The 13,682-nt window shown below is 42.4% G+C and overlaps 1 protein-coding gene across 3 annotated transcripts in view; it reads right to left on the bottom strand.

Moving 5' to 3' along the window:
• Positions 1–13,682, bottom strand: part of MNAT1 (MNAT1 component of CDK activating kinase) — a 106,868-nt gene that overhangs the window by 19,075 nt on the left and 74,111 nt on the right. The window contains exon 8 of one of the 3 annotated variants that reach the window (XM_088539611.1): positions 334–402. The exons of the other annotated variants lie outside the window; for them this stretch is intronic. Within the exon in view, the coding sequence (XP_088395737.1) occupies positions 396–402 (7 nt within the window). The 3' untranslated portion in view covers positions 334–395. Of the gene's footprint in view, positions 1–333; positions 403–13,682 lie in introns of those variants that run through there. 3 annotated transcript variants of the gene reach the window in all.

Raw genomic sequence — 13,682 nt, 5'->3', positions numbered from 1 at the left:
CATTTTCTTTACATCAGGGTGGTTGTTTTTTAATCGCACAACAATACGAAAGCTCCTGATCTCTATCCTGTCCATTTAAAACACTGCTGCTGAATATATTCCACAGTGATGTATGGATTTATTTAGCCCAATACTGGACTCGTATTTCTTTCCCCTAAGACCTAAAAGCTCTTTTAGCGATTCACCTCAATGAAGAGAAGAGATCAAACAGGCAGGCATTTTTTCCTTGAAGTACCACATTCAGAATATGTTTTGGTGTAGAACTTATGAAAGATCTTAAACCTGGTTTACTCTAATAGATTTCAGAAAATAATTGTAAATGGGGATTCATCATCTGATGAGGTATTTTCCCTGCAGGGATCTCGTTTTATCCTAGCGATATCAATAACTTTCATCTACAATCTGAAAGAAAATAGAAAAGCCACTACTTTTAAGATGTGCAGCTGTCACAAAAATCACAGGGGATAGGGAAAATAGATGAATTATTCAGATTAATACATGGCACCTACTAACTCTTCCAACTAGAGATAGCTTAATAGCAGCAAAGGCCATGCAGTGAGGAGTCAAGAACATGTGTCACCTAAGACAACACTATGGGAATGAACGAACACTGGAAAGGACTTTGGGATAATGCTGGACAACCTCCAACGTGGGAGCCACAGTTATTCCCGCAGCAAAGGAGGCGGAGGCATACAAAAATAATATTAAGCAAGGAGGTGAAAGAAAACAGAGGATTTACACACGGACTGAAGTTAACTCCAAAGGCATTTTGGTGTTTAACTGTCTTTGAGGATTTGAGTCCTTCCGATTTAACAAGAGGCGCCGAGGAATCTGTGCTGGGATCAGATCTGATCCATGTCTCTGTGTGGTCAAGTCTGCTCCGATGCCTGTGACGCTTCTGCTGCTCTGCAAGCATCTTTCCAAAGTGCTTTCTGCCTGTGTGTTATGTGATATGTTCTCATACGCTAGCACCATGTTTCCAACACCTTTCCCTCTCTACTGTTATTATCCTGGTACGATTCTTTTTGTGTTACTGTTGTAACGTTTAGAAGCCTAGGGTTTATTAAAACTGGTGAGACAGACTCTTCATTCAAGGGGTTGCTCTGGAAAAATACTACTTGGCCTATTCAGTGGTCACACTTTTTTTCTGTAGTACATTCCCTGTGCATTAGCAAGCAATGCATTGATGGCCAACAGAAACACCTAATAATGCAAAAGCAATAATAGCAATGAGTTATTACAGTGTAAATATGAAATGACATAGGCACACACACACACACACACACATATATGCATCTCTCATTAAAAACATTCCAGTAGGAATCAGTTTTTCTAGGTTTGGGGTTTTGTCTAACACAGCAATCAGCAAGACTCACAAGACGACAAAGGCAGCTTCTTCAGGGTCTCCCTCCAACATGCTTTGGCTGCATGACAAATTCCCTCCCTCGCTAGCACCTAGGTGCCCGTAAGGGAATCTCATAACTTACAGGAAGCTCTTCAGCCGTGATCCAATTGGAAATACGTGCATACACAAGTGCCTTTTCCCTACTTTCCAGGAAGGACGTCCCCACTGAGCACAATGTTGCAACATGCACCAAGCATGTCCCCACGGGAGGTCACCTCCTCAACGCCTCAAGTCCTACCCTCTCTGGAGGCATCGGCGGCGCCGCGGCAGCTTCCTCTGCACCCTGCAAGGAGGCAGAGGGCACCGGGCAGCTCTCATCCCTACCCCTCATCTCCCTCCCACTGCGCAGATATTCATTTGGGGCATCCAATCCTTTAACCAGAGGAAAAGCAACACTTTCAAAAACATCCCGTTAGCAGAAAACCTAACAAATGAACTACATATGAGTTGGGGCAAAGGACAGGAGGGACAGAGATAAGAACGAGCGGACAGAGGGGCACACATCCTTATTTAGATGTTATTTTCTTATGACTTCAAACAATTTTGCTAAATTTAGCATGTCTCCTGAACCCTTTTGGTTTAGCTTTATTTTTTCAACACTGCAAGTATTTGAAAGTCTCTCCTTTATTTGCACTTCTTGCTTTACATATTGTTTTTGCTTTCTTAAGGAAACTGGCAGCTGAAATGCTGTTCTAAAAACAAGTCACAAACATTGAGTGGTGTTGCCATTTCAAACACCAGACTCAGCTGAAACTGCTGTGTGGCAAGACTCTGCTGTTTCAGCTGCTGGAGCCCTCAGAAAGGGCAAAAAATGCTGAATAAAAACACAATATAAATCTTGAATCAACAAAATTCTGGGCTTTGTTGCAAATCACCATCCTTCAGCAAAGCCCAAAACACAGGATGCACTACGCTTTGAAAAGGCCACTAACCCATATTGCCACTTGCACCCAGCTGTCCCAGCTGATGTTGTCCTCTCTACCACAGTAACCAAGTAACTTTGTGATACCCAACACTGATATTTCAAAATGGATACTTCCATTCTGCAAATAACAAAGCAAATGTTAATTGAAAGGGAAAAATCAAAGCCCAGCTCTGCCAGGTGCTTAAATGCTTCACTACCATAGATTTCAGCAAAGATTTGCCCTTAGTTTTCCCAAGCTCACACAAAGAAGGCAGCACAAGCTAGCTCTTCTGAGGTCTAGACTGCAGTCTCTGCCGTAATTGCCTGCAGTTTCTCCTCTGTAGGTCGACTGGACATATTTGGACGTTTGCATTAAGCCAAATTATTAGCAGTGTCATTGAAGAAGCGGCACATATGAGCACGAGGCAGGCGTGCCATGGACCCAGATATCAGCACTGAAATCTCTGTATTTGCTATCTCAGCTCCCAAAGTGTTTTTCTAAGGAGGTAAATATAGCCCTAACAGAAATGACATCGATTTTTGCTCTAGCGGCGGATTCTGATCCGAAATTCTCAGGACAGGCAGCCTGTGTAATCGGCACTACCTGTTAGCAGTGCATACGGGTGAGCGACGGTAGCGGACAGCTCAAAGGGGGTTTGATGGCAGTGAAAAGCTCAATCCCCAGTGATGTGGCCATCCCATTTGCTGCCCGATAAACTGCTGGCAGCATCAACACACGGCTTGAGGGCTGAGACTGGGTCTCACAGTTGGCCACAACCCTTTGCTCCAGCTGTGAGAAGGCCCCAAATTGAGGAAACTCCCCAGTGGCAGCACCCGCAAGCACACACGGATCACACACACACACTGCCCGAGCATGAGAACGCTGCAGGCATTTCCACAGCCCAACTGCCACTACAAACTGCTCAAATGCTTATAGAGCTGGGCAGTATCAGTTCTATAGGCTCTCCTGCCGGCATGGGCTTTTGCAAGCAGGCTTCAGGACTGGATAAATTGAGCTAAAAAGTCTATAGACCATTTCACTGTAAGAGAGAAGAGGAGAGCAGTTTCACAAAAACAGCAACCTCGGTGAGTGCTTTTGGACAAAAGTCAAGAGATGAAAGAGGAAGGATGCTATAGCCTGGACTTCCCTAGGCAGACTAATAAAACCTATTCACGGGTGACTGTTCAAAGTAGATTCTGATTTACTCACTTCTTGTCAAGAACACTTGCTTTCTGTGCTGGTGAGAAAAAAGGAGCGTGCACCCACTTTATGGAATAAGAAGAAAATAGCCCTTTTTTTTCTCCATATTTCAGATTATTAGCAGATCCTGTACCTGGGGGAGTTTTCATTTCAAAATTAACTGTGCAGTGCAGAGTCTGGAACAGCAGAGCTTTTATACTTCCAAGTTTTGAGATGGCCTCTGCATCCAGCTCTCCTCTCATTTCTGGAATACTTTCATGCAGAATCAGTGACCACAGAGCACAGCAGCCTGCCCAATCCATCAGGGCCTACACATGAAAGGAGGAGGAGAGAGAACCTCCTCATTTCAGGAAGGGAGAAGAGATGTAGATTTTGGGAGCTTTATTCACAAGCATTTCCTCATGAATTGGGGAAGACAGTCAGGAAATAGAGACAGCAGCCAGGGATCAACTTCTGAATCTTTCTAAAAGGGGGACTAGAGAAAACAAGTGGTAGCAAAAATAAAGGAAATGCACATGAACGTTTTCTGCGCGAGGGAGATGCTACCGCAGAGGCAGAGCTGGCATGAAACCGGCATCCGGAGATTCCTGCCCTGGGAACAGGGCTCGGGAGGCGAGGGATAAGCAAGCACCCTGCCCCTGCCAGGAAGGGAGTTCTGACGTTATCCGGGAACGCAGCGGAGCAGCAGACGGGCGGCGAGAGCAGCGAGATGAAGAGCCCCAAAATGCGCCCGCCGCGACGCGGAGCAGCCTCTTCACACAGGGAGAAACCCTCTCCTCGGAGGGGACCACGGGGCGCATCCCCAAGCAGAAAACCCCTGCACCAGGTCTGGACTGATGCTTCGTAAAAAAGTAAATCAGTTTAAAAGAGGAGGAATTAAATCAGCTGTTACTTGCTGTGTGAATTGTCAAGGTCCAGAAGAACAAAACCACTCGCAGTACAAAAGCAACTCAAGCACGCAACAAGCACAATACCTTAAACAATAAATCCAACCCGCTAATATTTTCAACACCATACTAAGTTCTAGCGCACTTCTGAGTGCCAGTAATGCTATTTTTAAATAACTCCTTTCACTGAAAAAACATCAACACATCAAAACTATGTTTTAAACTAATGAGCTTCCTCTTTGCAAAGCAATTATTTTACATACCAAAAAAGTCTCCGTAGCGCCCTACACCTCCAAATGACAAATCTCACCAAGAGCTGGATTGAAAACAAACTAGACCCTACCCTCTGATCAGCAGCATCTGCCTTAAAAAATAAACATTCAATATTTTCAGGCAGAATTGAACAACTTATTCTTCCTTAAAGCAAAAAGTATGCGTGCACACCTGCTGTTCTATCAATCTAAGCAGGAAACCGTTTCACTGCTGCATCATAAGTAGAAGAAAAGTGCTTATTAAAACATTAATCACAGTCCATTATATTCTGATTCCATGCCAGAAGTTCCCATTACATCACTGCAAATATCTATTAACCAAAACCTGATTCTGACAAGTTACAGAAGTGTAGTGTTTAGGATTTAGTAATGTAAAAGTCAGTTTTAAAAGAACAGTTACACAATTGATTTTGCAGTGGCAAGCAAGTATAATTAATTGTTTTTGTGACATTTATTACTGCAATGGAGTTGATTTAACTGGTGTTTCTACTGTAAAATTATTCAAAAATTATTTCAAACTTCATCTACTTTTATTAAACACATTTATTTTGAAGGTATTTAATACCCGGGGCTGGCTAAACAATTTTAAAATGTGCTGGATATGCTAGTACATGTAAAAACTGTATTGTCTTGTGTAAATATGGGCCTTGTTTAGACCCCCGTCTCACAGGAAATTGTGCCAAATGAAAACCATCTCCCTTCTCCACTCCCACTGACCAGGATTTATGTTTTTACATTTAATACCAGTTAGGCAAAGCAGCAAAAACACAGTGGTGTTACCTCCAAGCTCGAGCTGTTGTCCATCTGCAAAGCCGCATGATGTCCAAAACACTGTTTTGTCATTAAAAATAGTTCGCACCGCTCTTGTGCCTAACCCAAATGCCTCCGTTTTGAAGACAGGCAACAGCTCAGTTCTCTCTGAAAGCACCGTGCTGTGTGCTCACCCAGAACGGTTTTGGGGTTATCACCAAGGGTTTAAAGGCCAAACCATGAAATTCAGTTGCTAAAAGCGCATGTACTTGTGCAGGAAACCCGCTTAGTCGTGGCTACCAACCTCAACGCAGTGTGAGCAGCCCCTTCAGACAGCCTGAAACGAGAGCGGTGGCTGCTGGCACATGACTAGTTATTAGAGCATCCACATCCTGCAAATACTGGCATTCGGGAGACCCTGATTTAAAGGCACCTCGTGTCATTAGTTTCCACGATAAATGTAAAGATACCTGCAGTGCCCAGCTCTAAGAATAGCCACGTAAATTTTTTAGGCTTGGGTTCCTCTCTTCCTCCCCTACCTCAGACATACCTGAACCTCTGAACACAAAACACCCAAACTAATAACCTCTCGGCCGATGCTCGGACATCTTCCAATTCCAAAGATCCAAAGTCCTTCAGTTTTCCTCTTCGCAAGCCATGCTATAGGCATCCAAACTGAAGACGCCTGGCTTCCTATGGCTTGGGGTCTGGTGCTTGCTTGCAAGCTCTGATTGAAGCTTTTCTCCTACAGTTGGGACATTTATGAGGTGGCTCATTCCCGTAGAGCTTCTCTCGTGTCCAATAACTTACGTGCCTCCTGTGCAAGCTGAGGCACTTTTAGCACCCTGCTCCATATCCGACCTCTCCTTTCCATGCAGAAGCTGGGATTCTAGTGACCTGCAAAGCCCCTTCTGCTCCACTAAATGTGACCAAAATCAATGAACAGATGCAAAAATTCCTGGAATGAAGAGAGATATGAACCTGCCTTTCTTGTGGGTGGGTAAGACTTTTTTTTTTTTTTTTTTTAATGAAAACATTAAAAATAGGGACACAAAAGCATGACTGAACACTACGAACTCTCAGGAAAGTTCTCCAAGTTCCAGCTTCTCAAAATGTTTTTCCAGGATGATCTAATATGGAGATCAACAAGACTATTTTTAAACAGGAAAACAAACGAGCAGGCCCAGCCCTTAAAAATGTTGTCATACATCTTATCAGGTACGAGATCTGTTATCTATGGAGGACCAAATTTATGAATGAAATTACTCACTTCAGTGAATGGTATCATCCTCTGGGAGGAGGTCCCTCATTCCTACCCCTTTTCACTCTTCAGATAAACTTTAAATGTTGTTGACTTGTGCTCACCATGAGAAATATTACCCACCAAGAATAAGCTGGAACAAAACTATCTGAAGAAAGTTTTTAAAACATCGTAAGCAGCAGCTTGAAAAGCTGCATAAACCTTCCTGCTTTATGCTCTCTCCTGCTTCCTTCTGCCATTTCAGAAAACTTGCAATTCCTCTTTTGATCCATTTGATACATGAACACAAATTTTCATTCAGGAAAGCTGCTTTATGACTATGCCTATGAGTATCCAAGCAGTAAAGATGCAGCATTTCTGACATTATTTTCCTTTTGAGGGGTCTACTTTGCTGGCTGTCCGACCCAAACTAACCATTTTCACTATCTACAACTCCCCTTTCCTGGAAGGGCAGCACTGAAGGGCCTAGAAAACCCTCCAGCCACCCTTTTTTGGGGCGTCCTTTTTGCTTTTTTACTTTACAGATTTTTTCACATGCCTTGCAAAGCAAGTTCAGAACAGGATAAACTTTACTTCTGTAGCATAATTACATCTGAGGCTGACTAATTAAAAAGATCAATGTATCCAAACAAGCTCTTGGTCTTCATCTGCAGTATAACCATGGGCTTAATAAAGCACTTTGGGGCTCTGCTCCTCAAGGGACTACCAAAGCTGAGGACACCGAAGCCATCCTGCTGCTCGAGAAAGGATCCCTCTTACACCTGCTGACCATGTAATTTTTCTACCCTCTTGTGGAAATTTGTACAGTCCCCAATGGAATGATACATCTGACTGAGGAATCAGAGGAAGACCCAGAAAGGGCGATACAATGGACTGGAAGAGAAGCAAGAAAGAAAAATAAGAGAAAAACAAGCAAGAAAATGTAAAGAAAGAAAATACTGAGCACACTCTCAGAAAAATACCAAATAAATTTGGAAAAGCAACGGGAGATCCTAAATTGACTTCTACAATCTAAATTGACTTCCACAAAATTGACTTCTATTCTTCTCTAAATAAATGCAGGAGAAATAAGGAGCAAAATCTGTGAATGTACCAAGTCCCAGGTGAACAATACATCAAAAGTGATATAACTGTAGCGGATGATGGAAAAGATGAATGGAGGATTACCAGTACCATAACAACTACCATCAGATATTTTGAAATGGTGATTTGGTGAGCACAGAAAATAGGCATCTTTGGCCTCCCACTACAGTGCGATGCCTCAGCAGAGCCTCACCCGACTCCGCTCCAGCTGCTGCTCGGCAGCATCGCTCTGCACCTGCAGACAGGTCGGGTTTTGCCTCCTACCTATTTCACTTATAAAGCCATTAATATTTTCTTCATTTTCTGAAGCAAGTTTAAATATTTACTAGTTAATCATGCAGCGCAGTTTGCCAGATATTTCTCCATTCCTTATATTAACGCCCTAGGTTTTGTTTGTTTGTTTGTTTTAATATGCCTATATTATACGTACTTTAATAAACACCATGATTTAGCGTTCTGCACGCCCACACTACAAAAAGACTATTCTGGAATAAATGGTATAATTACATTTCCTACAGCGACCTTGTAATCTCTCGAGTATTTATTCTAGACTAAACAGCCTTACTCAGCTGCCCTGTGTCTGATTGTCGATGAAAGAAGCTTGTTTGACAACTGCTCCGAGCAGAAACATATTTTTTCCATGATTGCATGAAAAAGCGAAAAACATTACCAGACTCCGTGCACAGAGCCTCATGTTAGATCGATGAGTTAATTTTGAAGGCAAACGCCAACAAAAACAATTACTATGGACATTCTGCTGTCATGGCCAGCTTTGGAGGTTAATTTAGTGGTGCATATGCAACTCTGGCCAACTTTAAATATAAGAAACTACACGGTGCACGCAGGCTTCTTCTTTGTTTCGTTATATTTTTTCCATATTCGCTGCTTTCATAACCCTCCCGAGACCTTTTACAGTTACCGAAGCCACACGATACCCACAGGTGGGCGGGCAGGAAGCAGAGCTCTCCGTTTCATAAGCAGGCCACTTTTAATATATTCAATTGCTAATGACCTTGACAGAAGAGCTCCATGCAAAACACCATATACTACAGGGTGTCATTTGAAATGTTCATAGACTTTTTTTAAAAATATATATATATTTTATTTTTTTTCCCCCAGAAAGTTGATTTCTTAAACAGGAAGATTTCAGGCTTACTAGGGGCTGTGCTCCTCTCCTCAGTTTCCATTTGGTTGGGAAAATAAAAAGTCAGTGCTAATCCATCACCCCTATATTAAATTTTTCATCCTTCCAAACGCTTACGACAGAACGGGTTGGATTTGTGTGGCAGGCTAAAGGGATGGAAGCCAATTTCTATGTCAAGGCAAATTAACATAGTTGACCAACCGTTCTCTTTCCTCGTCCACATCCTCTTCAAAAAGACAGCCCATGCTGCCACATTTGCTATTCAATTAAATGTATCCACAGAGTATTTCTGTTGTCATTCAGCTGGTCTCGGCTCAATTATTCATGGCACATCCAATAAGAAAAATGGCACACGTTTGCCTTAAAGCAATAACCACTTCTTACCTGACACTTGTCCTTTATTAGGTGCCCGATTTGAAGTTACCTGAGGTTTTTCTGCTGAGGTCCAGCCGTGAGGACGAGGCCCCGCAGCAGCCCGCGCTGGGACACGTGGAGCGCACGCCCTGGTAGCCACGAAGCTCCGGCCAGGACGAGGGCAGCCCTGGAAACGCTCCCCAAACCGAGCGGAGCTTCCCTTGCTCTTACTCAGTCCTTTCCTTCTGACCACTGGGCACACAGACACACTAAATTCCCTCCAAAGGAGCAGGATGAATTCAGGGTGCAAAAGCAATGGACTAAAGCAGATCAAATAATCCCCTTCACTCGCAGCTTCTCTCTTTTTCAAGAAATACCTTCATACCCTGGTCCTTTTCTCCTTTTCAAGTGGTCAAGAAATAGCTTAATAGCCCAGTCAGAAAGACAAGCAGATGTAAAAAATCACCTGCTCCAACTCTTAAAGTCCTGTCACTCCTTAGTAATAATAATACCTGCAGTCATTTTACTGCCTTAAGTTAAACGTAGAAACTCGTGCTGTTTTATCAAAAACTATTCCAGCCAACACCCGATCAGCTATGGTTTAAGAACAGTTTGGAGAGCATCCTTACTATTGTCTTACTAAAAAATTATATATGAAAAAAATCACTGTGATTGACAGCAAAGAAGTTACACTAGTCAGTTCTAGATTAAGCGCCAGAACTCGACATGTGTTTCAGATTACACTACAACACTGTACAACAAAGAAATATGCAGAAATTTTCCACTTGAAATGAAGGTTAAAAATTAAATGCTAACAAAGCTGTAGCAAATCTGCAATCCAGCCTTCTCATCTTAATTCAAAATTAAAAATGACTGAGCTGTCCTACTCTATAAAAAAAAGAAGGAATCAATTCAGTTGTTCATTATTCAAAGCATAGCTGGCTAAATCATGCTCGTTTCATGTATGGAATTCCCACAGAATTCTGATTTTTCTTCAATATTTACCCATAGCTCTTCCAGTGACATCTTGCTTTCACTTAACTTTTAAATTAACAGAGAAGATATATTACCTATCCTCATTATTGTTCACCACAGAACTTTACTTTTGCACCGTCGTTAAGAAACCTAAATAAACTAAATAACTCGAGTACTTCTCTTAACACTGTGGTTATTCTTGAAAGCAAATTGATGGATCAAAGGCACATTTTTCCTCAAGAAAAATAATAGATTTTTTGGAGTAACAGTAAAATTTCTGGGTTTTTTTTAATATCTATATTCCCATGGATGTGCTCAAGATGTGTCACTCCAGAGCTAGGTAGGCAAACACGGTTCTGCTTCAAGCATACCAGGTCTGACTTGTTTCCAATGCCTGCACAGTACTTCTCTGTTTAGGCAAAGCATTTGAGTGCAAAGTATATTTTTAAGGCATACCTGTAAATTAAGGGCCCTGTATACAGTGAGAATGGGTCCTGGTGCTGCATTAGCACAGGATCCACTCTGGATTAAAGCAAGCTTTGAGGCATGACATTCACACCTCTTTATCCCAAATCTTAATCACATAAGCAGGTTTTCAATTTATAGCAACTTACAGAAGCAGCTTGTGTATGGCTCCTGCACAGCTGTAAATACTTGGGGTGAGAATGCAATGCAGTGGCTCCTGCTAGCCTGACACACTCCCACAAATAATCCCAAGAATGTCTTCACATTTTTCAGGACCTCAAACAAATGTCATTTTGAAACTTGGGGTTTTGTTTTGCTTCTTTTAATCAAAATTACATAATAAACTCACATTTTTAAATCAAGGGAATTATTCACAAGATAAAGGGAACTCATTTCCATCCTCATCCTGTTTTGTTTTTTCACTGCTTGGCATGACAGTTTGTTATAGTTTGCAGTATCAAAATCCTATATACTCCAGACCTCTGGCCACAAAGACAAACCTAACGTATTTAACTAAAACATTATCAAAAAACAAAAGAAAAAAAAAAGCCTTCTTTTAAAGCCCCTCATGGAAAGCCCGGAGCTAAAACAGCAGCAGCCAGTGCTTGAGCCTCACTGTTTCTCTCGCTTGACCTCCTTAAAAGCTAAGGTAGATCCCAAGTTATGTGCTGGGTGCAGCAAACACAAAACTAAACACAAAACCAGAGCACAGGTGGCCTTTGCCACCTAGATCCATCCTCGCCAGCCTGGATGGAGCACAGTCACCTCCAGGAGAGCAGCAGCAGCAGAGACCCCCCTGCTGTAACCCAGCAGACATGCAGTCAAGTAAAGCTCCAGTGGTGGCTACCACTGAAAAAACGTCCCTCTCTTGCCAGAAAGTTAAATTCTTTACCTGTTAGTGCAGTACGTACTGTCCCCAGAAAGCCATGTAATTCAAGATTATTGCCCATATTGCCTTACTGCAGGAAAATTGACATTTAAAGGGGGAGAGGGGAGAACAAAACCCTAAACATCCTACCAGTCGTTTGTGTTGACAAATCTATTTCTTCATTAATCTCAGCCTTCCAACACAATAGCAAAAAACACACCATATGCACATCAATGCTTTTCTGCAGTGAGCAAGAAAAAGAAATAAATCTACAGCCCCATGAGAAACTGAAACAAATTTCTAAAGACAGTTTGAACATAATTTTCTATTTTGCAAAGCATGCAGAATCCATAAGAACGGCAGTGGGAAGATGAGGAATCGAGTCCATTGGGCTGTGCACAATGTTTCTTGTAAAGCCTAATGAGCAAATAATAAAAGGCAACTTAAAAAACAATTTTCTTTTAATTAAAGAAGATTCCTAACAAATGTTCTAAGTGATCCCTTAGGGATTCCCCCTTTTTCTTGCTCTCTGCTAGAAGTCTCCTCGTCAAGTGCCTTATTCATTGCAGCAGGTCACCAAGAAATTGCCACACTCAGGCCAAAACCTAGTGTGAGTCTTGCAGAAGGTAAGAGGTTGAGATCTGAATATTCCAAAATCCCATTCTATTGTGTGTTCTGAAGATAATAAATTATATCTTTAAAAAAAAATTATACTACCAGAAGTAAATTTCAAGTTTGGAGGTTGGCAGCATCTTTGCAATAATTCTAACTCCAAAAACTGGGATGATAACAGCTTGCACGTATGAGAGAACAATTTAGCAGAGAGAGCCACTTCAAAATGCAGAAGATTAACAAGAACATGAAATATGGCTATACCCAGTGACTATTACACCATTAAAATGAGCAAAAGCCCACCAATTTTCAAGGACTGAGGAAAACTCTTCTTTCTTATAGAAAAATTAGGAATGTGGGAAAAAAAGAGGGGGAAAAGAAATCAAAAAATGTAACCATTTCACAATTAACCTGTCTTTGTACCAATCCCACTAAACGCCGTTAGCAGGAGTGGATGAAATTGCACCCAGCTCTTCCGCCTCGCTCAAGCAGCTGTATGCAGCTGCCTGAAAAAGGGAAAAAAACCCAAAGCAGGGACCAAAGGCCTTTAGTTAAGCATTCATCACCAACAGGAAACGCACATGAGTTTGTATAAATACAGAAGTAAAAATATATAAACGAAGAGTCTTTCACGGTTTAAGGCATTTTGGAGGCCCAAAGGAACAGGGTTAGCGCTGGGCCGGCTGGAACCCCACCATGGATGGATTTGTTTGGGAATCACCAAGCTGTCCTCTGTGGGCAGGGTGCAGCCCTTGAACCATTGCCCACTGCTCTCAGTGCTGCATCACCCACCTCTGGGTGCCACCACGTCCCATGTTCATACATGGGAGGGACAGGGGTAGATGGTCCATGCTGTTCTCCATGCCTGGGGCCAAGCCTAACCTGGTGCTGCCCAGGCTTAAGGGGATAATTCACATTTGTCTCTGGTAAGTTGCTATTAGATAACAAAAGTCACGGCCATCAGAATGACATAAAAGCAATAGAAATGGAGACAAGCACAACTCTAGACAGCCTTGAATTTTCTGAAGCACTACTGCATTATCTGCTGAAAAAGAAGCATTTATTCACCTCTCTAATTTTCTGCATGAGATGTGATTTCTCCCATGCTGCTGCATGAGGTGGGACTCCCCTTTGGAATTCAGTAGCTCCTGACTCCGTATGTTAAAATGTCTCCCTTTTGTCCAGGACTTCACAGTTTCAATTTTTCACCGTGGGTACAAAATTAACCACCCTAAAATATATATACATTTCTTTATTAAAAAAAACCCTCATTCTTGCCTTGCCATCGTGAACGCTCATCCTGCAACACGTCTTTCGAGCCACCGCTTGCGACCTTCAGAACTAGAGCAGGAGCAGCTCAGTGACACGTCCTACCCAAGTCCATTTTTGGATGGTGTTGCAGCCACTACCTGCTCCACAGAGCAGACCTTTCCCCTTAGGACTTCCTAACTCTGTCCCCCGGCACGGCAGGCTCCCAAATTCTGCCCCCGGGATGCGGCCC

This window comes from Tinamus guttatus, unplaced genomic scaffold (genome assembly GCF_059628265.1).
Source record: "Tinamus guttatus ecotype Peru unplaced genomic scaffold, ASM5962826v1 Tinamus_guttatus_pri_ptg000048l, whole genome shotgun sequence".
NCBI lineage: Eukaryota > Metazoa > Chordata > Aves > Tinamiformes > Tinamidae > Tinamus > Tinamus guttatus.
This window is presented reverse-complemented; position numbering and strand designations above follow the sequence as displayed.